Source organism: Sapajus apella, unplaced genomic scaffold, assembly GCF_009761245.1.
Source record: "Sapajus apella isolate SASKATOON/1434 unplaced genomic scaffold, GSC_monkey_1.0 scaffold109, whole genome shotgun sequence".
NCBI lineage: Eukaryota > Metazoa > Chordata > Mammalia > Primates > Cebidae > Sapajus > Sapajus apella.
The window spans coordinates 3,646,890-3,670,014 of NW_022437049.1; the positions used below are offsets into that span (position 1 = coordinate 3,646,890).

Consider the following 23,125-nt stretch of genomic DNA (forward strand, 5'->3'; position numbering starts at 1 on the left):
AGCCCTGATGACCTGCCCCCTTGTCACCTGTCCTCTGCCTGGATTCTAAACCCCTACAGACCTCTGGGCCATCTCATACCCGGTCCTCCTGCCTGACCTCCTCCATGGTCACAGCCCTGCCCCTCCCCACAACCACGCTGTCTCGGCCTCGGCCTCCCTGCGGAGAGCTCTCCCTGCCTCCTCGGCCCCCCCTGCTTCTCCTCGTGGGACACCATCTCCCCTTGACTCTTTGGAATGAAGGCCATCCTCTCTGCCATGCCCCACAGAGTGGGATAGAGCCTCTGCATCCTTGCTCACCATGGCTTCCCTGCTATTAACAGAGCGGCCCTCCTCTGTGAACCCCCTGATGGCCGCTCTTCTCTACCTGTCCTCCCATGCCAGCCCCTCATCTCATCTCCCGTCATCCCCGCCCAAGGCTGTCGGCACCTACATCACAGCCTCCCCCCAACAGTTGGTCCCACGTCATTCCGGCTGTGAGGCTGATGTGGCTCACTCATCTCCTGTCCTGTCCGCAGAGCCCCACCTCCTCAGTTCCTGGGACACTCGCTGCCCTGCCCTTGTTGTCAGCCTGTCCTCCCCATAGCCGACTTTGTGTCATCACCCAGAGCCGCTCAGGGGAGGAGAGATCTGAAGACAGCATCAGAGTAGCAGGCGCTGGGAAGCTGTGTGTCGGGGAAGGGAAAAGGACGTGAAGGCTGGAAGGCCTGAGAAGGCCCCACCCCATCCCTTGCTTGCTTGATGACTGCAGTGTGGCCCAGGGGGAGTGTGTTTTCTCTCCGGCCAACAGCTCACAGGCGGCATGGCCAGCACTCACAGCCTGCATTGGCAGGCCTGGGCTCCTGGGGCTACCCCGCCCTGCTGGTGTTGGGAAGGAAAGGGAGAGGGAAGGGAGAGGATAGCATTACCCCAGCCCCATTTCAGAACCCCAAGACCTAATAAGATTCCCCCCATCAAAGTCCCTGAGCCCCACAAAAAAATAAGACAGCAGCGGCCCTTCTGGTATCTCCTGAGAGCAAAGGCATGTCCTTAGTGGGCACTGTCCACCCGGAAATCCTGACTTTCTGTCTACCAACCTGAGCCTGCAAGTGGCCGGGCTACGCAAGATCCCCTGCAGCCCCACGAGGAGCTGACAATTCTCAGTTGCTGGCCTGCTGTTCTTACTCACTGTAGAGTGACCACATATGGGCGGCTGGTATAGTGATTAGCTCAGGGGCACTGCAGACCGCCTAAGCCCACAGGTGAAAGAGAGCTGCTCACTTGTCTGTCAGAGTCCCTCGCTCTGACAGCTGCTCATCTGCTGTGTGCACAGAATATAGTGCTAGGGATGGGGAGAGGCATTGCTGTGGGGCAAGGGGACAGTGAGGAAGCAGGGGAAAGTCAGACAAAGCCCTCTCCAGGGAACTTAGGATCCTGAGACAGAGTTCTAAATGCCAGCCTGAGAAGGGGCCCGGGATATCCCACCTCTTATTTAACAAGTTACTTGGTTTCAAGTAATGCAGGGTTGGGAAATGAGCTCAGAGGAGAAGAAATGGCTGAGCGTGGCCTTTCTAAGGGAACGCTGGCAGGGCTTTAAGACAAAGCCATGTCTGAAGAGCTGAGAAAGTCTTTATTTTGAGACAGAGTCGACACAAAAGGTAAAATCAAAACAATGGCAGGAAAGTCAGATGAAGCAGAAGTCAGGGCATGTGTCCAAGCATTTAGGCCCCGAGTACAAATGTCTTCATGTGCCCCGTGGACTCTCAGCAGCCCCTACCAGCTTTCCCTCTGGTGGATTTTGTGCTTTGGGTGTATCCTTGACCATGTACTGGGGATGCAAGACTGAGGAAGACATAGTCTCTGTTCCCTAAGGTCTGATGGTCCAGCAGGGGACACAAAGGGTTAAAAACAAACAAAAAACAATACACAGTGAACCTATCTGTGCCCAGGGTGAGTCATCCTACTCTCTTATTTTTCTAAGTGAAATTGCAAAGACCTCCCCGTTCCATATTTTCCATCCAATTCAAGGCAGGGGAGAAAGGAACAGGAGGGAGAGAGGTCTCACCCTGGATTCTGACTCAGAGACTCTTTCTGCTCTAGCCATAGTCAATAACCTCTAGATGGCTCAACATATCTGGCCCTGCCACCATGATCTGGGTGTCTGGCTGCCCCTGTTTTCCTGGCCTTGAACCCTCAGCTCACAGGGCTCTGCTCCACTTGCCCTGCCATCAAGCTGACAACCTTCAGGCCAGACGGAGGAGAGCTGGGCTTCTCTGTGCCACAGCAGGCAGGTGACTACGGAGAGCCTAGACAAGACTGTTTAATCCACAGTCTACTGACATCTCATCATCAGGCTCACTGTCTGTGGTCACGAGATGGTTGCAGTAGCTTTCAGGTTTGCATGCGGAAGTGTCCAATGAAGAAAGGTAGGGAGGGGTCAGTCGGGGCAGCCAGACAGCTCTCCTTGCATTTCTCTCTTTCCAGGGAGGATCATCTTCCCCGAGAGTCCTTCCAGGAGATTCCTGTCCCTGTGTGAGTCACATGGCCACCCCTTGTTGCAATAGAGGCAGGGAAGGCAACAGCTAGTGTGACATGGAAAGGACATTCTTTCAGTAGGAAAGGGACATTGACCGTCCTTCACACCTTCTCCCATCCTCAGTGGTGGCTTAGTAGACTCACTGTTAAGATGCCTCCCCCAAGTGACATCTGTCACAAAGAATCACTCAGGGATGATTAGGACATAAATCCCCAACATGGACTTATTTCATCAGCTTCTTCTTTTCATCAGCTTCTTTCATTGCTCTTCCCCAGCTCCTAGAAGCAAAGGAAGTCAATAATTATTAACCATCTACTACATAGGTGTTTCCCCAGAAGCCTTCATCTGCCAACATAGTCGACTCCTTATAATACTCATTCCATGTATAAATAATCATCCTCATTCCACAAGGGGTGGCTAGGGAGAATGTGGGGGCGCTAGGTCTACCTCCAGGACTGTCTGCCACCAAATCTCCTGCTTTCTGCCCCAGGCCATGGATTGCCAGGGAGGCCCCACTGGCCGCCTCCCATATAACACCTTTGATCTTGGGCAGGAGCAGACAAGTGAGGGAGGCTCATTTTCTGCCACTGCACCCTGTGGCTGAAGAAGCTACTGCAAGCACAAGGCTGTGTACTACTGGTTTGTGTGTCACACAGAAGAGGGATCAGGGGCTTGGGAGCAAAGTCCCACCATCTCTGTCTGCAGCTTAGTCACCCATTGACCTCATGGTCCCCGGGTGAGTGGTGTGGAGCACACATTTGGAGGGAGGACCTCACAAGGGACTTCCAGAGCCCTGAACTGACCCAGTGAGTCCACTGCGGGGAAAGGCCAAAAGGACCTCTTCAGGAGAGACCATGAGGTTGCAGGCAACTCCTCTGTCAGTATTCATGTGTTAGTGCCACACAGGGAATTGCAGAGGGACATGGGAAAGCCCTCATCCTAGGCCACCAACACCTGGAAGACTGGAATCTCATGGGAATTCATAGCAAGGGGAGGGCCCTCTGTGCAGCTGGATGGGCAGGGGAGACTTCTGGAGGAGGGAGAGGTATGGCTGAGGTTTTAACCTAGCAGAACTAAGTGGAAAGGCAACTCAATCAAAAAAGAGAAAATGGAAGTAACAGAAGAACGGCCTGGAGGTTGGAGAAGGACAGCAAGGACACCCATCTGTCCATGCCAGAAATGCCATATAGTGGCCAGTGGTTGCCTGGGTGTGGGAGATGAGTTGAGTTTCTGAGACAAAGACTGAAGCTTCTTATGAATGAGAACTATGCATCATCCATTCCCAGCATCCAGCATGAGACCTGGCATGGAGACAGTGCTCAATAAATAACTATTTATGGAATGAATGAGGGAGTGAATAAATGAATGCTTGGGTCCATCCTGTCTCACCAAAGTTCCCCTGCAAACCTGGCATAGCCTGTCTTCCTTCCCCCAAGGAGCACAGAGCCCATGTGCTCAAGACACATCCCAAACCTGATGTTTTTTCTCTTGAGAGTTTCCTACATGGAATCCTCTTAATTGGAAACCAAAAGGTATGGTTCATTCCTAGCCTTAAAACTGTTTCCTTCCCCATCCCAGTAATGATTATGCGGAGAGGCCTATGGGAAGTTGCACTTGGAAGGCCTTGGGCCAGGCTGTTCCCATTCTTTAGCGCTGACTTATATCCAAGTGGTCTGAGACACAGAATGCTAGGGGCATAGATGGGGTCTTGCAGATTACCAGACTCAAGCCCTTCTTTCTACGTTTCGCAAAGCCAAGCCCCAGAGATGGCAGCCACCTGCCCAGAGTTGTGCAGCAAGTAAAGACTAGAACCCCGGCCCCAGCCCGGTGCTGCCCCACTGCCCTGTGTTGTTCCTTCCAGAACACCTGGCACCGCTTTCAGGCTACTGCACACCACAGCCTCTTGGGCAGCACACTTACCATCTGGTATTGCCTCTCCAGGGGCCCATGAGCTGGAGCAGATGCAACTCATCCTGGAGACCATCCCTGTGATCCGGGAGGAAGACAAGGACGAGCTGCTCAGGGTGATGCCTTCCTTCGTCAGCAGCACCTGGGAAGTGAAGAGGCCTCTGCGCAAGCTGCTCCCCGAAGTGAACAGCGAAGGTACCTGAACCTGGAAGCCAGGCCAAGTGTCCTGGGAGGATGAGCTGGTAGGCTCCACCTTGCGGGATAGAGGGCAGGCAGGTCTCCCTCCAAAAAGTCAAAGCATGGTCCTTGGATATCAAAATCAAGGCTCCCCTGCCAGTGGGCATTTGCCCTAACTACTTCCAATCTGTGGATGCTGGGCCTCTGGAGTCCACTAGGCAACCCTTGGGGCCGTCATTAGTGTTCTACCCTTGTTTCTGCTTCCTCTTCCTTCTCATCTTCCTCGCTCACCCTCCTCCCTCTCTCTCCTTCATCCTCCCCTACATTTTTGTCCTGGAAGCCATGGTGTGTGCAAAAAACAGGAGCTTCCCCAGCCTGAGGGCAACACCCAGGCCCCATTCCACCAGTGATGAGCTGTGTGGCCTCGGGCAAGGTTCTAAACTCCTCAGTCTCACTCCCTCTGCTGTATACTCAAGGCCCGGCAGGCCTGGGAAGAGGCCAGAGGCTCAAGAGACTCAGTGTAGGTGACAGCATCCCCCAGCAGCTAAAATGTCCATCTCGTGACGGTGCAGAACAAGGGAGGCAGGCCCCAAGACCACACTGGGGTCATTGAGTTCTGAGCTCCATTTATTACAGGACAGAAATGGACCAGAAGTGATGAATCTGGTAACATAAACTCAGGTGCAGCACAGGTGAAAGATGGGCTCCGGATGAAGCAGGGTTGAGGGGCTCAGTGTCCTGTTCACCTGCCTCTCAGTCTCCAGACATGCTCCTGAGAACCCTTCCAGAACTCCTGGGGCTCTGAGCAGCTCCGTTTGGAATCCACTGGGCCAGAGGAAGGTGACAAGATTATACAGAAGCCTCTATATCTAAGAAATGCCTTAAAAACATTTGGGGAAGTTGAGCCTAGGGAGGAGGAGTTTCCAAGGGGCAGTGGCTGATGAGTTCAGGTGAAGCTTGTGTGGTAGCAGATAACCCTGAAATCTCCATGGCTTAACCCACTTAGAGTTTATTCATTGTTTGTTTTTGCTTTTTTTGAGACAGAGTCTCGCTCTGTCACCAGGCTGGAGTGCAATGGCACTATCTCGTCTCATTGTAACCTCTGCCTCCCAGGTTCAAGCAATTCTCCTGCCTCAGCCTCCCGAGTAGCTGGGACTACAGGCACGTGCCACCATGGCCAGCTAATTTTTTAGTAGAGATGGGGTTTCACCATGTTGGCCAGGATGGTCTTGATCTCTTGACCTCGTGATCCGCCCGCCTCAGTCTCCCAAAGTGCTGGGATTACAGGCGTGAGCCACCGCACCCAGCTATTCATTGTTTACCTCACATCCAGGTAGAGTTGGGAGCATGGATGGGCAGGGGAGGATGAGTGGCTGTGCCCGGGACCCAGGCCATCAGCTCTGCCATCTTCAGCAGGTGGCTGTCAAGATCATCTTGGCCATTCACTTCCAGCCAAAGCCAGGGGAGGAGAGAGCAGAGACTCTTGCAGGAGGTTTTTCTGGGTCAGGCCTGGAAGTGGGGTACACACAGTACTTCCACCGGCATTCCATCAGCCCCAGGCACACAGTCATCTCTCACTGCAGGAGGGGCCAGGAAAGGCAGGCCAGCAGGGTGCCAGGATAAGGGTGTCACATGGGACATGACTGCTGCCTTGAAACATGAGAGGGGATATCATGGGACAGAGAGGACATGCTGATTTGGGGGAACCACCAAAGGCAGAGGTAAGCCCCAGGGTAGAAGTTAAAGGGGACAGATTTAAGTTTGATAAAAGGAAGAATTTTCTAGGCTATGTGTGATGGCTAACACCTGTAATCATAGCACTCTGAGGAGGTAGAGGTGGGTGAATCTGTTGAGCCCAGGAGATTCAGGCCAGCCAGGGCAACATAGGGAGTCCCCATCTCCACAAAAAATACAAAAAAATATTAGTTGGGTATGGTGGCACAGGCCTGTGTTCTCAGCTACTAGGGAGGCTGAGGTAGGAGGATCACCTGAACCTGGGAAGTTGAGGCTTCAGTGAGCTGTATTCACGCCTCTGCCCTCTAGCCTGGGCGGCAGGAATGAGACCCTGTCTCAAAAAAACAAATGAAGACTTTCCTAGTGTTTGGGCTTCCCAGAAGTATCTGGGACCTGCAGGAGGACCAGCTGTCAGGGAGAAGCAAGAGCAGGTTTTCATCCTTGATGGAGTCTGTGGGCAGCTCTGGGTTGGTACTTGACTTTTTTCTTCTGAGACAGGATCTCAGTTGTCACCCAGGCATGAGTACAGTGGTGTAAGCACGGCTCACTACAACCTCAGCCTCAAGGGCTCAAGCAATCCTCCCACCTCAGCCTCCCGAGTAGCTGGAACCACAGGCATGCACCACCTTGGCTGGCTAATTTTAAATTTTTTTTGTAGAGACAACCCCTTACTGGCCCACCTCCACGCTACTAGTCTTGCTAGAGACAAGCCCAGGCTGATCTCGAACTCCTAGACTCAAGCAATCCTCCTGACTTGGCCTCCCAAAGTGTTGGGATTACAGATGTGAGCCACTACCCCAGTGGTGGTACTCATCTTTTTTTAAAGATGATACTGCCTGCCTCAATCTTTAGAGCTCTAATTCTCTCATTTCCTTGTCAAAAGGTCAAGTCTTGGCTGGGGCCAAAAAAGTGGCCGGGGACCCAAAGAGAGAAAGACCTGGCCAGACTTGAAGCTGGGCCCAGCAGTAAAGTACCCAATTCTTCCAGTCCTAGGAATTTGTGAGGCAGATCCTCTTTTAAGTTTGCAACTCCAGACCCAGAAACAACTTCTGAGCATCAGACTGTCGGGGTGATCAGAGTTACTGCTGCTTAACTAATCTGGGGGTTTAGGGTTACACTGCAGCACTGCGTCCTCCTGGGAGGCCAGTGACCTTCTGAATCCATGGATTTCCTGAATCATTGATGAATTTGTTTGCAAAGATATCCAGGGCTGGTGTGAGGAGCAGGTTACTGGTGCAGGCGGAGGCCTACTAGGGAGCCCCTCAGAGGGGTGGGCAGCCTGGGCCTTGAGCTCAGCTCCATTTCTCCCGCTCCATGTGGGCTGTAACATGAGGAGCCAAGTCATGATTTAAGCAGACCTCCAGAGACACCAGTGCTGAGAAGGAATCCAAACTGCTAGGCTAGACCTTGCCCTGAGATGTGCTCCCAGAGCAGAGCTCCCAGGGCAGCCACCCCTGCTCAGGGGAAGGGCCACTAGTGCCTGTGTGCAGAGCTGCTCTCTGCTGAATCTTGGTATGCATTCATGCTGGCTGGCAAATAGCCCCTTGCACGAGGCTTCTGAGCATCCCTTCCCGTCCCCAGGTTCCCACTGCCCAGAACTTCCCCTTGATCCAGCCATGAAAGGACTAGTGCTTGGCAGAGCAGGGGAATTCAGCCTGGTTGTTCAGTATCTGTAGTATCTATCTGTCCATCAAGGCTGCCTGCCTTTGTCTGTTGAACTTCAGGGGCAGCATATGGTAGGAAGGGCTCTGGATTCGGACCCAGGAGTTCTGGACTGTGGAGATCCTGTCCCACCCCTAGGCCTCCACATTCACCTTTCTCACTAAGGCTTTTTACTGTTGCACCTGGCATTCCTGCCTCAGGGCATCCTCAGGAGCAGGCTCCTGCATCCCACTCCAGCAGCCGTTAAGCCATGACAAAGGGGAGTGGGTGTATAAATATTCCAGCTTCCCGGCCCTGCATGTGGAACCACCTCTGAGTGCAGCCCACACCATCTCTGGAGGATCCAAGGTGCCACATGAATAACCTGTCATGAGTGCGCCTTGTTCTGGTTCCCTCTCCCCCACCTGTGCTTGCTGGGATCCCCCACCACATAAACTAGCTGCAACCCCAAGCTTTGTCTCTGGTTCTGTCTCTGGAGAAACCCAGACCGAGGCTGGGCCTTGAGGAAGTCACTTAACCCTCTGAGTCTGTTTAAAAGGCAGAATCTGCTTTGCCTTTGTCACTGGATTGTGACAAGGGTCTTGAGAAAGAAAATGGCTAAGAACCTTTTAACAAATGCAGAAGCACAGACACCAGCATAGAATGTCACCATGCTGAGGAGTCTCCTTCTGAGCTTGACAAGGGCAACAAATGACCTTCATGTCCGGCTTTGCTCCCTGCAGCCATCGACTTTCTGGAGAAGATCCTGACCTTTAACCCCATGGATCGCCTAACAGCTGAGATGGGGCTGCAGCACCCCTACATGAGCCCATACTCGTGCCCCGAGGACGAGCCCACCTCGCAACACCCTTTCCGAATTGAGGATGAGATCGACGACATTGTGCTGATGGCCGCTAACCAGAGCCAGCTCTCCAACTGGGACAGGTGCAGTTCCAGGTACTGGCCGCCCTGGGTTCCAGAGCCCACATTTCCCTAGCCTCCCATTTCTGTGTTGCCTCTAATCCTCCGTGACCTTTCCCTGTATCTCCCAAGTTGCATAGCTCCCTGGACAACTTCTCCAGCTTAGCTTCCCGCCTTCCTCTTGTCCCGACTGCTGGTAAATGACCAGCGTGGGCTGCATGTGTGGGTCAGGGGCCTTCCTTTGTGCAACACCCCCAGCTTCCCTCACCACCATGAGTCTAGTGAACACGGGGCTCAATACAGTGCTCCCCAAGGACCTAGAGAGCATCATGGGAGGAGCTCACTTCTAGCAGTCTGGGAATCTGCCCTTGAAAAGTAAACTGCAACAATGCAAGGCAAAAAAAAAAAGAAAAAAGCAGAAATTACCATTACAAAACACTTTCTCAGTTTCATGTTGGCACCTTTTTAAAATGCCATTAAAGGCCAGGTGCAGTGGCTCACGCCTGTAATCCCAGAACTTTGGAGGCCAAGGCAGGCAGATCACCAGGTCAGGAGTTCAAGACCAGCCTGGTTAATATGGTGAAACCCTGTCTCTACTAAAAATACAAAAATTAGCCAGGCGTGATGGCGCATGCTTGTAGTTCCAGCTACTCGGGAGGCTGAGGCAGGAGAATTGCTTGAACCCAGGAAGCAGAGGTTGCAGTGAGCTGAGATCGTGCCACTGCACTCCAGCCTGGTGGCACATGGCTGTAGTCCTGGACACTAGAAAGGTTGGGGCTGGGGAATCCCTTGAGCCCAGAAGTTTGAGGTTGCAGAGTGAGACCCTGTCAAAAAAAGGATGCCATTAACAGAAGCTACAGCTCCAAGGTTAAGAGACTGGCATCGTCTCACGTAGCTGATACTCGGGCTGGTGGAGCGCTCCACAATCTGCATCCATGTCAGACACTGCTAAGCAATTATGGGACCATTTCCTGCTAAACTGGGCTTGGCTACAGAATCCTCAACAAGTGTCCCTGGAAGCCACTACCAATGAATCAGCGTTGGGTAGAAGATGTATTTTTAAACAATTTCTGCCTAGCCACGTAATGATCTCTTAGATCTTTTCCTGTCTGATGTTCTTAGATCAGGCAGCTAAACATTTGGGCATTGCCATCTGCTAATTCTGGGAGGGAGAGCTGGTAGCTGCTCAGTTTAGAAACAGCAGTCGAGGGCTCAACAGCTAGGACTCCGAGGGGGCCTAACTGGGAGTCCCACTGCCGTGGGAATGTGACAGCTAGTTACATAAGTGACAGATGAGCAATTTCTCCTTTTTAGTCATTTGACAGATGATGGGTTTCAGATTAAGGAGGCACTGAGGGAGGGCCAGGGCAACGCTGCTATTTTTGGGCGGGTTTGCTGGCTTGTTGTTGTCAATTGTTTTTAAGCATTGCCAGCAGATAGCAATTAATGAAGACTCTGTCTTTTGCCACCCCCTCCCCTACCCGCCCCCATGGCAGTCTTGCCTTAACTATGGTCTCTGTAGACCCTTCCTCCAGAGAGCCTGGGGGCAAACAGCATTGGCTCAGTGACAGTCATCCTATACTTTCTGTGACTGTGGCATAGGGTTATGCCAGGAAAAACTGTCACAGGATTTCTTTGTTGCTGCCCGTCCACTCTGAGCACCCCTAAACCCGGTGCACCTGTGCTCCCGACCTTTCCCATCACATCTGCCCGAGGGAGGAGGACAAAGGCTCCTGCTGCTGTGGGCAAGCTACTTACCCTCTTGGAATACTAGTTTCCCAGCTGTAAAGTGGGGGTGATCACACGAAGTCCGCAGGGTTGCTATGAAGACTAGATAATGTATGTTTGGCAATTGGAATAGAGCAGCCAAGAGTCAGAGTCTTCACACACCCTTCCTCCTGGAAATTTCTGCCCAAAGCCACTCAAGGGAAGAGGCAGGGTTCAGCTCTAGGAGCAATTCCTGCCCTAGTGGCATCGCTGGGAGGTGGACAGTGCTGAGGCCTTCCTATGCCTCTCTAATACACTTTGTGGGCTGCAGCTGCCAGGTCTGCCCTGCACAGCTGAACCCCCTGTCCTTGGTCTGTCTGTTGGGTCTGCTTAGGGAGCAGCTGGCTGCAGGCTGATGTCTCCTCTGTGTTCCCTGCCTGCCCCCATAACCCCAGGGTTCTCCATTAGAGCACCCGCACAAGGAAGGGAGGGCTTGGCCAGAGCTCATAGCCTGCCTGTCTGCCCGTCTGCCCGCCTGCCCTTCATTTGCTCTTGGCTAGCTGACTTCACTCTCCACGGCTTCAGGGCAGTTGACATGGGGGAGAATGCCAAAGATCTTCTACTTCTCCGGAGGGTGTCTGTAATCTTTCTGTAGGCCCCACCTGCCCTGCATCAATGCAAGGTGCTGTGGGGTCCCCAACCAGATCCACCAGTGCAGGGCTTCTCAGCCCTGGCTGTACCTTAGAATCACCTGGGAAGTCTTAAAAACATGCTGATGCAGGGTCCCACCCTAGACATACTCAATCAGAATTGGCGTGGGGAAGCAGTGAGGCAGGCATGGTATCCCCTATATGGTTCTAATCGGATCCAGGGTTGAGAAGCGCTCGCTGGGGCCTTGCTCCTAAATGTGGGCCAAGGCCCAGCAGCATCAGAGCAGCTGGGAGCTTGTTAGACTCTCAGGACCCATCTCAGATCTACAGAATCCAAATCTGCATTTTAGCAAGATCTGCAGGTGATTCGTGCATCCATCACCGTTTCAGGAGCATTACATAGGTGGATGCACTGGAAAGTTCCATGACAGGGAGATTGTTCTGTTCACTGCTGTGTCCAGTAATGTCTAGAACAGTGAGTGAGTGGTGCATAGTGAGTGCACAGGAAGTATCTGCAGGGTTTTGAATGCGTACAAAGAACACAAGCGTTCAGCCAAACAATCCATGTCCCCAGCTGAGCCCTCAAGGCTCGCGATTACATGTCCCATCACCCTTCCACCTTAAGGGGTGGGGTAGGGGAAGGGGAACGGAAGGAATAGAAGGCAGGTGTGTGAGCGGCAAACAAGGATTAGAGGGGTTGGCTCCCTCCCGGAAGCTACCTGGCTCAGGCGTCCCATCACCGCTCTGCTTGTATCCCCGCAGGTACCCTGTAAGCCTGTCATCGGACCTGGAGTGGCGGCCCGACCGGTGCCAGGACGCCAGCGAGGTGCAGCGCGACCCGCGCGCGGGTTCGGCGCCGCTGGCCGAGGACGTGCAGGTGGACCCGCGCAAGGACTCGCACAGCAGCTCCGAGCGCTTCCTGGAGCAGTCGCACTCGTCCATGGAGCGCGCCTTCGAGGCCGACTACGGGCACTCCTGCGACTACAAGGTGGGGTCTCCGTCCTACCTGGACAAGCTGCTGTGGCGCGACAACAAGCCGCACCACTACTCGGAGCCCAAGCTCATCCTGGACCTGTCACACTGGAAGCAGGCGGCCGGCGCACCCTCCACGGCCACAGGGCCGACAGACGCGGGGGCGCGCGAGGACGAGCCGGCCAGCCTCTTCCTGGAGATCGCGCAGTGGGTCAAGAGCACGCAGGGCGGCCCCGAGAACGCCAGCCCACCCGCCGACGACCCCGAGTGCCGCAGGTCTGCCTCGCCCCCTGGCTGCCCGGCCCCCGTGGACGGCGGCGCCAGCCCTCAGTTCGACCTGGACGTGTTCATCTCCCGCGCCCTGAAGCTCTGCACCAAGCCTGAGGACCTGCCGGACAATAAACTGGGCGACCTCAACGGTGCGTGCATCCCCGAGCACCCTGGCGACCTCGTGCAGACCGAGGCCTTCTCCAAAGAAAGGTGGTGAGGGTGGAGTTGCCGCTGCAGGCCCCGCAGAGCAGGAGGCCCCCAGAGACGCCGGGCCTGACAGGAGGAGGCCGCCCTTCCCGCCCCTCTCTGCTGCCTTGGGGTTAGCAGAACACGCGAAGGATCCGAGGAGCGAGAGGAATGTCCATTTCTTAAACTGCCTTAATAACTAGCCTTTAACCTTTGGGGGCGGGTTTGAACAGGAGCCTGGTTTGGGGGTTGATCACTTTCCCAGCAAAGGGGAGACCACGTGTGGTGCACAGGGAAGAAACAGCCTTAGCAGTCTGCGGGCCCCACCTGGGTGGCAGGATACTGAGAAGTCTTGCACAGGTAGCTCCAAAAACCATCTGGCCCGACTAGCCTCAATTGACAGCTGAGGAAAGACAATTAGGCGCAGAGAAGCAGAGATACTTGCTTAAGATCACAGGCTTAGTGTCAGGACAAGCTTTAAATGTTCTCCCGGCCCCCAGGCCAGGGTCTGTCCACTATAGAATGTCTTCCTCTACTGGGGTGGTTCTGGCTTTTTGCTTAGAAACCTTGGTCTGAGCTGTTTCTTCCCTGTCCATTACCATTCAGTGTTCTTTCATTGAGAGCAGTGTTTCTTGTTTTCTGCAACTGGAAACTGAACCAGTTTGTCTCTCCTTGTCACCAAGCATATTTTTCTGGCTCCCCAAGTACTTAAATGTTCTCATCTGTCGCACCCCTATATTTGCCTCACCCCTGCATGGTCTGAAATCTTCATTCAGGTCAGAAGTCTGGGGTCTGTGGGTAAAATCAGCCCTTCTCCCAGGCCTGTACATACACCCCCTCAGCACTCCCTATGCACTTTCCTGACGCAAAGACACAGCCCTCATTCCCCAGTGGGCATCCTCCCCCAGTGAGGTTGAAGGCAGCGATTCCAAGAATCCCTCCAACCTCTCTGCTAGCACCCCCACCCCACATCCCACACCCCCACAGCTTCTCTCCAGACCTACCTCGGGACCTAATGTTCTCTGCACGAACTGCTCGTTTGGAGGACAGCAGTGAGGTCCGCCATAGAGCAAATGTGTTAGGAGAGAAGGTTTCACATGGGACCCACCATCCCTCATCAATACTTTCCTTATTTTGATCATCCATTTAACCCTGGCAAAGAGCAAAGTCTACAGAAATGTGTTGGAGAGCACATGACCTTGGGGTCAAGGAATCCAGAAACGTGGGAAGGTATGAAAGGAAGGGTGTCAACAGTGAGGGCTCTCAGGGATCAGGCAGCAGCATGAAGACCTCACAACAAAGGAAGGGACTCAAAGCAGCAGCGCCCCTCATAGTGTAGGCTAAGGTGAGTCTGGTGTGTGCAATCCTGTGTGCTTACACGCAGAGCATGGGGTGGTGTGTAGACGCAGGCCCTCTCCAGAAGCATGGGGTGGGGATACTGACAGCCCCTATGTGGTCCCCAGGAACACTCTGCCATTTCTGCCACTGGTCTTCAGCTCCTTCTCTGCCCCCAACACTCCCAAAGATACTCACAGTAAGTCCGGCCAGGCTGCAGGCAGACGGTTCCCCAGTCTTGGTCTTGGGCTGCAGTCATCCTCACATCACAGCACCTTAAATCTAATCAGCAAACTATGATTTGTACATTGAAACCTGCAACACATTAGAAACTTATATTTAAAAACATAATTAATCACACTGACCAATTTTTTAATGGAAAATATGTAAATAGGAAGTGTTTGGGTTTTGGTTTTTTTCTTTAAGAAAAATATACACCACTCCTCATGCGCCATTTTGTCCTCAGAGGGCGGCTTTACTTTTTTGGTAAAGGAACAAGCTGCTGGCCTTGACCAGGAGTTCATATATAACTGTTATTACAGAGGAATTGTTACAACTACTCATGTTTTTAAAAAAATCTATTAAACATTATTAAACTTGATCAGGACAGGCCAAATAAAGTTTTATTGGAACACAGATTTACTTATGTATTATTCATTTACGTATTATCTGATCCTGTCTTTGAGACTGCTAAGAGCCTACCCGGCTTCTCTCTGTGCCCATGAAGGCCACTGTGGGGTGAGGGAAGGATTGGGGAGGGGAGAAACTACAGAGACTGGTAATCAGGAGGTAATTCCGGAATCATCTGGGGAGGCCTGGGGTCCATATTGTGGATTTCAAACTCTATCTTGGAGCCAACTCCAAACCTTCTGACCAGGGCTGGTGCTCTCCTCTAGTCACGAATGGTACCAACATCATGAGGTTGGGGGGAACCAAACACCTAAAAATACCCACGTGAGCTACCCTTCACAGATGCCTGAGATCCCACCCATCTGAAGTCGACCCCTTTGTAATATTAAACTGTTAGTCTTCATTCGTAATTCAACAAATACAGTTGACCCTTAAACAACACAGGCCTTTTGGCTAAAAGAACTTTCTACTGTTGAAATGCACCTGAGCCAAGAGGAGCGGCCTGTTAAGCCAGTTATCAGATTATTTCCAGAGTGTCTGCGGAGAGCGGCCATCTCCCTGCTGAGTGGATGCAGGTGAAGGGAGGCAGGAGCCAGGCCAGAGACTCGATTGAAATGTTATATTGGAGAAGACTTGAAACCTAATGTGAGGCCTGGGCTGCTGGAACGTCGGAAATGGAGTGTGGAGAGAAGACGCTGAAAAGCACAAACAGTAAACAGCATCAACGAGGAAGGAGGACCAAAAGACAAAGAAAGAGGGTACCCCAAAGTAAACAGTTCACAACCTCGTCCCGCCACCTCTGATTCTAAGATGTAAACTTTTGGGAGGGTCCCAGGTGATTCACATAGGGATCAGCAAACTATGGCCTCCAGGCCAAGTGGTTGTACTAGAACATAGCTACACTTATTCATTTACATATTTTCTGATCCTGTCTTTGTATTGATTTTTTTGAGATGGAGTCTTGCTCTGTCACCCAAGCTGGAGTGCAGTGGCACAATCTTAGCTCACTGCAACCTGCCTCCCAGGTTCAAGCGATTCTCCTGCCTCAGCCTCCCGAGTAGCTGGGATTACAGGCACCCACCACAATGCCCAACTGATTTTTGTATTTTTAGTAGAGATGGGGTTTTACCATGTTGGCCAGGATGGTCTCGAACCCCTGACCTCAAGTGATCCCAGCCTCCCAAAGTGCTAGGATGATAGGCATGAGCCACCACACCTGGCCTCTGTCTTTATTTTAAATTGTGATATTTTATATCATGAATTTTTTGCATTAAATATTTTTTAAATATTGCATTCAAATATTTATCTTGGCTACTGAGGTTTTTGGCACCCTTAAATTTTGTGCCCAAGGCAGGTGTGCCTCACTGGCCCACAGCCTCGTCTCAACCCTGGTCTATGGCTGCCTCCATCCTACAGAGTTGAGCAGAAAGCCTGAGACATTTATTACCTGGCCCTCTACAGAAAAACTTTGCTGAGTAAGATGCTATGTGGTCTCCATGTCCTTGTGAATAAGTACACAGCTTGCCTTGTCGTTCTAGCCACTGACATTCCAATTCAGAAATGCCACATTTCCATGACGTTTTCCTATTACACATCCTATTTTCACATCGTATTTTCATGACATGATTTTCTCATCACACATCCTCTTTTACTTTCCATTCTTTAGGGAAATGTCTTCATCTGCTACTGAGAAGTTTCTAAAAGTGTGGGAACCGTCCTACCTGAGCTGAGGCTGAGGGGACATTACGCCAGAGGTTACTACCCAGGCTTTTTGCTGTGATGGTTAGAACAGGCAAAAGGGAAGCCCAACTTGAAAGCTGTGGTCCTCGATTGAACTAGCAAGCTCCACACGAAGAGGGGACATGTCTGATGTCCCCAACTGCATGGTTTTGAGTCAAACTGTAGCAAGGGTATGTTGAACAGCATCCTGTCTTCACTAAGACTGAATCACTGAGAAGCCCAGGAGTACCTGCCTGGGTAGTAGTCCTGCCTTCATTCATTATTCAGCAAATATAAACATTGACAGTAGATGGGCATTTACAGATCATCTAACCCAACCCCCTCATTTTGCTGATGAGTAGACTGAAACCCAGAGCAGCAAAGTAATTTGCCCAAAGCCACACAGTTAGTGACAGAGCTAGAACTAGAGCCCAAATAGTCTTTCCAGAATAAACTCGTGTCATTCAACCTTACTGGGATACAGACGCTGAGATTGAGACTTGGAGGAACAAAATCAGCCCTGAGGATGAGAACAGACTACAAAAGCAGGAACCAGCCCCTCATAGGCCCCATGCTCTGCTCACCTCTTTGCCTGGTTGCTGGAGCCCCAGGGATGCCCTTAGTCATGGCTTTCTGCCTCTCCAGACAGCTCCTGCCTAGCCGGGGGCCTGATCTGTGTAGTAAGCAAACAAAGAAAGGAGAACAGGGCACTGGCTTAGTTTAATTTCCTTCGTCAGCAAACCCTGAAATATGGATTCAAGTTCAAGGCTGTGGGTGACGAAACACTGAGAGGGCAGTGGGGAGGTGACAGGAAAGAGAAGGAAGCAATAAACAGTGCAAGTTCCCGCTGTGGGGACCTGTAGCTTCCTCCTGGCGGGGAGCTCCAGGAGGCAGAGAGGAACATGTATCTATGAGATTTCCCACTGCAGCCAGGCCTGGGCTGAGGACTGCTCTCCTGGGATGCGACCTCCCCAGCACCTCTGGCCTGTACTGCACTGCAGCAGAATGGGCTCTAGTGGTTAGAAAAAGGCCACAGGGCCGGGCGCGGTGGCTCACGCCTATAATCCCAGCACTTTGGGAGTCCACGACGGATGGATCACCTGAGGTCAGGAGGTAGAGACCAGCCTGGCCAACATGGCAAAACCCTGTCTCTACTAAAAATAAAAAAAAATTTTAAAAATAGCCAGGCGTGGTGGCATGTACCTGTAATCCCAGCTACTCCAGAGGAAGGCAGGAGAGTCACTTGAACCTAGGAGGTGGGGTTTGCAGTGAGCCAAGATTGTGCCACTGCACTCCAGCCTGGACAACAGAGTGGGACTCTGTCTTGAAAAAGAAAAAAAGAAAGAAAAAGGCCACAGGTGCTGACAGGTGGGAGCTGGGCTGGCACACACAGAAAGGTGAGGGCAAAATGGATATTGGTAGAGCACCGACTGCACCAACAGTTGTCAAGAGTGGGATTTAACAGGAAGCAGGTCCAGGACCCAGGCAGAGAACAGCGGCTTATGGCTGGCTACACACTCTGGCTTGGGTTTTCTCAACTCTTCCTGGCCCTCCCTTCTTCCCTATAAGAATAAAAACTGGCTTTCAGGGACACATGGCTCAGTCTCCCACACATCACAAGTGTGCCATCAGTTTCCTAACCAGTAGACCCACTAATCAATTTTGGGATCAGCAATTCCAGCCATGGTTGAGAAGTGTTGGTGTCAAACCAGATCTTTGTGTCAGAGCCTGCTAACAGGCGGGGCATAAGTGAAAGAATTGTGTGTTCTTGCCTGGCTCGAGGGTCATTTTGGTCCTTGAGATGTGAGTTCACCTCACTCAATTACATTAAGAACTTCACTAAAACCACTGAGAACCCTTCTAGATGTTGACACCTGAGATCTCAGAACTGAAGTTGCTTAGCCTGCACTGATGTTCTCTCTTGCTCTGCACATTCGTGACTCACCAGGATGTGATGCCTGTTAGTGCCTAGTGGCACACCTAAGAGTGACAATGTGGCAGAGCTCTGAGTCTAATCCATAATCAGGAAACCAAGCCCAACCCACCAGGTGGCTGACCCCATGGCTCAAGGCTCCATGACACAGTGCTCCCGCCAGGTGACCTCAGCTCCACTACTGTGAGCCACACTCCATTTCATTAGTAGTGAATGGCTGTTTCCAACAGAAACCAAAAAGAGCCATCTAAAAGCTGGAGTGAGACCAGTCTGAAGGCCCTTGGGATGGGCTCATGTTGGCCCTTCAGTGCACCTCCCCAGCATATAGGCTCTGTGGCGGGAAACAGGGAGCACAGGAATGATGCAAGTGTGTGGCTGTGAGCAAGACCGTGTCTTCAACAATTGCTTCATCCTGTCTCCCAGGACTGCACACAGGTACACAAAAATGGTTTACATCTTCTCTCCTGTAATTCAAGGGTTCAATACTAAGAGCTTAAAAGACTGAGAAATTCAGAAACAAGGATGCTGTGAGCCATGCTGTGAGTTTTCCACCCCACTGATAAGGCCAAAATATGGCTGTGGGATTGCAGTGGCCATCAGAGTTTGGCTATCACTGTCTTGAGTTGGTTCCCTAAAATCAGTGCCTAAAATGGGCATCCAGGGGCCAGTGATTCACTGCAGGAATGCTCTAGAAAGGAGGTGATACAGGAGACCAACAGAGTATTAGTTTCCTGTATTTCCCCTTCCTAGGGCAGGGGTATCTCAGCATGCACGTGGTCCAGGCTAAAGACCAGCTTCAACCTGGTCTTATCAAGAGCTCTGGAGCCTGAACTGCACCATAGAGTGGGCTATCTTGAGGAAAAAGGATGGCCTTTGGTGCCTCCATATCATCCAGTCATGGCTGCCAGCATGGGGAGGGTGGGGCAAGGAAAGAGAACTCATTCCTCCAAGAGCAACTCTAGAGGCAGCTGGGAGCCATTTAGCAGCCAAATCCACAGCAACTGGGCAATGGGTACACTCCCTGATGCAGGGGATCTGGCCAGGTACCATCTGCATTGCAGGGCACTGCACTAGGCACTATGGGGGATAAAGAAGTAGGAGATGCCAGGCCCGATGGCTCACGCCTGTAATCCCAGCACTTTGGGAGGCTAAGGTGGGAGGATCACAAGGTCAGGAGTTCAAGACCAGCCTGGCCAACATGGTGAAACCCAGTCTTTACTGAAAACGCACACAAAAAAATATTAGCCAGGCATGGTGGCAGGCGCTTGAAGTCCCAGCTACTCAGGAGGCTGAAGCAGGAGAATCCCTTGAACCTGGGAGGTGGAGTTTGCAGTGAGCTGAGATCACACCATTGTACTCCAGCCTGGGCAACAAGAGCAAGATTCAGTATCAAAAAAAAAAAAAAAGGAGAAGGGCCCTCCCCCAGAGGATTTTATCATTCAAGCAGGAAAAGAGGGCAAATATATAAGATCTCTGAGGTGCAACTAGGAGACCTTCAACATTCCCCACCTGGTGAGCCCTCCATGGCCCATCATTATTGATTTCCTGCTGTTGACATTCCCAAAAGTTGCCTCTCCACCACTGCTCCCTACTTCAGAACCCTCAGCCCAGTGACTGTGTTGAGGATCCCCAAGACCACCTTTAGGCTTCGTGATTTACTAGAAGGACTCACAAGACAGGAAAGCTGGTATATTCACAGTAAAGATTCATTACTGTGAAAAGAGATTAGAATCACCACGGGGAAAAGGCATGTGAGCATCATCCAGGAGAAGCCACATCCAAGCTTCTTCTTGTGTGAAGACGTGTTTAATTCTCCTAGCAACGACAGCAGTAGCATTGTCAAACTAGAAAATGTCACTGGAGCCTTGGAGTCCAAGGTTTCTATGGGGATGGTCAAAGATAGTCATGCAGTGCCCATGTGACCTGCTCAGTCTCCAGCCCCCAGAGGTCACACTGACACTGCATGACCCACAGACTCAGGCACACAAAAAATGCTCTTATCAGGCCATCTATTCCAAGGGCTCAGAGGCTATCTCCCAGAGGCCAGTCAAGGATCTGTCTTCCTAAACACAGTCCTGTCTTTGAAATGTGCAGGGTTTGAGCAAGCAAGGCCCACCAAGTTAACCCTTTACTGTATAGTGACATTGAATACATTTGTGTTTTCTGTTATTCTGAAGTCATGCGAATTTATCTTATGTGAGCATTACACCGAAACTGAGGCAACACGGCTATTTATAATAGAGGCCTGATTTGGTACACATGCCTACATACTTTAAAGCACGTGTAGCATTATTAAAACATAACAATAATAAAGGATGCATGCTGAGACACAGCAGAACACCTGAGATTCCATTTCTTATGAAATCATGGTCTGCTTATGAAAGCTGAATATGTCAACAAATGTGCAAGCTGACTCACTGCTCATTCTGTCAGCATGGTTATTACCATGGAGGCATAGTGCTACATGCATGATGGATTGCTGTGAAAAGCAATCATCTCCAACTACCCCGGAGCTGCACTGTAACATGGAACTGAGGGCTTTGGAGTTCTGAGGCCAAGGGAGCTCTGTGGCTGTGCAGCTGCCTGAGGAATGGCTGCACCAAGAAGAATGGTTAAGAGATGAGGATGGGAGGTAGGATGCAAGATGGCCAAGTAGGAACAGGTCTGGAGTGCAGTTCCCAGTGAGAACAATGCAGAGGGTGAGTGATCACCACATTTCCAAACGAGTTATTACTGCCAACAGACCAGGAGATTCCTGGGCTGAAAAGTGCCACAAGTTTTGTGCAGGTCTCCACACAAAAACACACAAATCTGGGCATCTGTCTCAACTGGCGCCTGGACCACCTGGGAGACAGAGCCACCCATTCAACTGAAGAAAAGGGGGCTGAAACAGGAAGCCAGGTGATCTGGTTCGGCAGGTCCCACCCCCACAAAGACCAGCAATCAGAAACACTCTGGATTGAGAGTTTTGCAGCAAGCACAGCTGGACCCGGGATGATCCAGCTCTGTCGGGGGAAGGGCATCCACCATTACAGAGGCAGATCGCCATTACCTAGGCAGTTCTAACTAAACCTCTATAAACAAAACCACAAGGAAGTTCACACAGTAACTGCGCAGGGCCCACAGCAGCTCCACAATATTTCTGCTGGCAGACTGACTAAGCTACCTCCTTGCTGGGCAGGGCATATCTGAAAAAAGGCACCAGCACATCAGGAACTTATAAATAAAGCCGCAACTTCCCAGGACAGAGAACCTGGGAAAAAAAGGCAGTTATGAGTTCCACTGCAGCAGACTTAAACATACCTGCCCAGCAGCTCTGAACAGAACAACAGAGCTCACAGCTCAGCACTTGAGCTCCTGTAAAGGACAGACTGTCTTCTCAAGGAGCTACCCAACTCACGTATATCCAAAGAGACACCTCATAAAGGAGAGCTCAGGCTGACCTCTGGCCGGTATCCTTCTGGGACAAAGATAACAGAAGAAGAAACTGGCAGCAACCCTTACTGTTCTGCAACCACCGCAGGTGATCCCTAGGCTAGCAGGGTCTGGAGTGGACCTCTAGCAGTTCTACAGCAGAGGGCCTGACTGTTAGAAGGAAAACTAAAAAACAGAAATAACTTCAACATCAACAAAAAGGACATCCACTCAGAGACCCCATCCAAAAGTCACCAACAACAAAGACCACAGGTAGATAAATCCACAAAGTTGGGAAGAAACCAGCACAAAATGGATGAAAACACCCAAAACCATAACATCTCTCCTCCTTCAAGGGATCACAACTCCTCATCAGCAAGGGAACAAAGCTGGATGGAGAATGAGTCTGATGAATTGACAGAAACAGGCTTCAGAAAGTAGGTAATAACAAACTTCTCTGAGCTAAAAGAATATATCCTAACCCAATGCAAAGAAACTAAGAACCTTGAAAAAAAGGTTTGATGAAATTCTAATGAGAATAAACAGCTTAGAGAACATAAATGACTTAATGGAACTGAAAAATACAATACAAGAACTTTACAAAGCATACACAAGTTTCAATAGCCAAATCAACCAAGCAGAAGAAACTATATCAGAGATCGAAGATCAACCCAATGAAATAAAACAAGGCAAGATTAAAGAAAAAAAGAGTAAAAAGAAATGAATAAAGTCTCGAAGAAATATGGAATTATGTGAAAAGACCTAATCTACATTTGATAGGTATACCTGAATGAGATGGAGAGAATGAATCCAAGCTGGAAAACAATCCTCAGGATAAGATCCAGGAGGACTTCCCCAACCTAGCAAGGCAGGCCAATATTCAAGTCCAGGAAATACAGAGAACACCACAAAGATATTCCTCAAGAAGAGCAACCTCAAGGCACATAATCGTCAGATTCACCAGGGTTGAAATGAAGGAAAAAATGCTAAGGAAAGCTAGAGAGAAAGGTTGGGTTACCCACAAAAGAAAACCCATCAGACAGCAGATGTCTCAGCAGAAACCCTACAAGCCAGAAGAGAGTGGGGACCAATATTCAACATCCTTAAAGAAAAGAAATTACAAGTTAGAATTTCATATCCAGGCAAACTAAGCTTCATAAGCAAAGGAGAAATAAAATCCTTTACAAACAAGCAATTGCTGAGAGATTTTGTCACCACCAGGCCTGCCTTATAAGAGCTCCTGAAAGAAGCACTAAACATAGAAAGGAACAACCAGTACTAGCCACTCCAAACACATACCAAATGGTAAAGAGCATCAACACAATGAAGAAACTGCATCAACTAACAGATAAAACAACCAGCTAGTATCAAAATGGCAGGATCAAATTCACACATAACAATAGTAACCTTAAATGT

The 23,125-nt window shown here is 50.9% G+C and overlaps 1 protein-coding gene across 4 annotated transcripts in view; it reads left to right on the forward strand.

Annotated features, from left to right (window-relative positions):
• MAPK4 (mitogen-activated protein kinase 4) overlaps nucleotides 1-14,651 on the forward strand; it is a 177,744-nt gene extending 163,093 nt beyond the window's left edge. For 2 of the 4 annotated variants that reach the window (XM_032259491.1, XM_032259490.1), the window contains exons 4-6: nucleotides 4,454-4,615; nucleotides 8,716-8,929; nucleotides 12,013-14,649. In XM_032259491.1, the coding sequence (XP_032115382.1) occupies nucleotides 4,454-4,615; nucleotides 8,716-8,929; nucleotides 12,013-12,709 (1,073 nt within the window). In that variant the 3' untranslated portion in view covers nucleotides 12,710-14,649. Of the gene's footprint in view, nucleotides 1-4,453; nucleotides 4,616-8,715; nucleotides 8,930-12,012 lie in introns of all 4 variants that reach the window. The other 2 variants (XM_032259489.1, XM_032259492.1) reach the window with 2 other exon arrangements.
• Nucleotides 14,652-23,125: the final 8,474 nt, after the last annotated feature.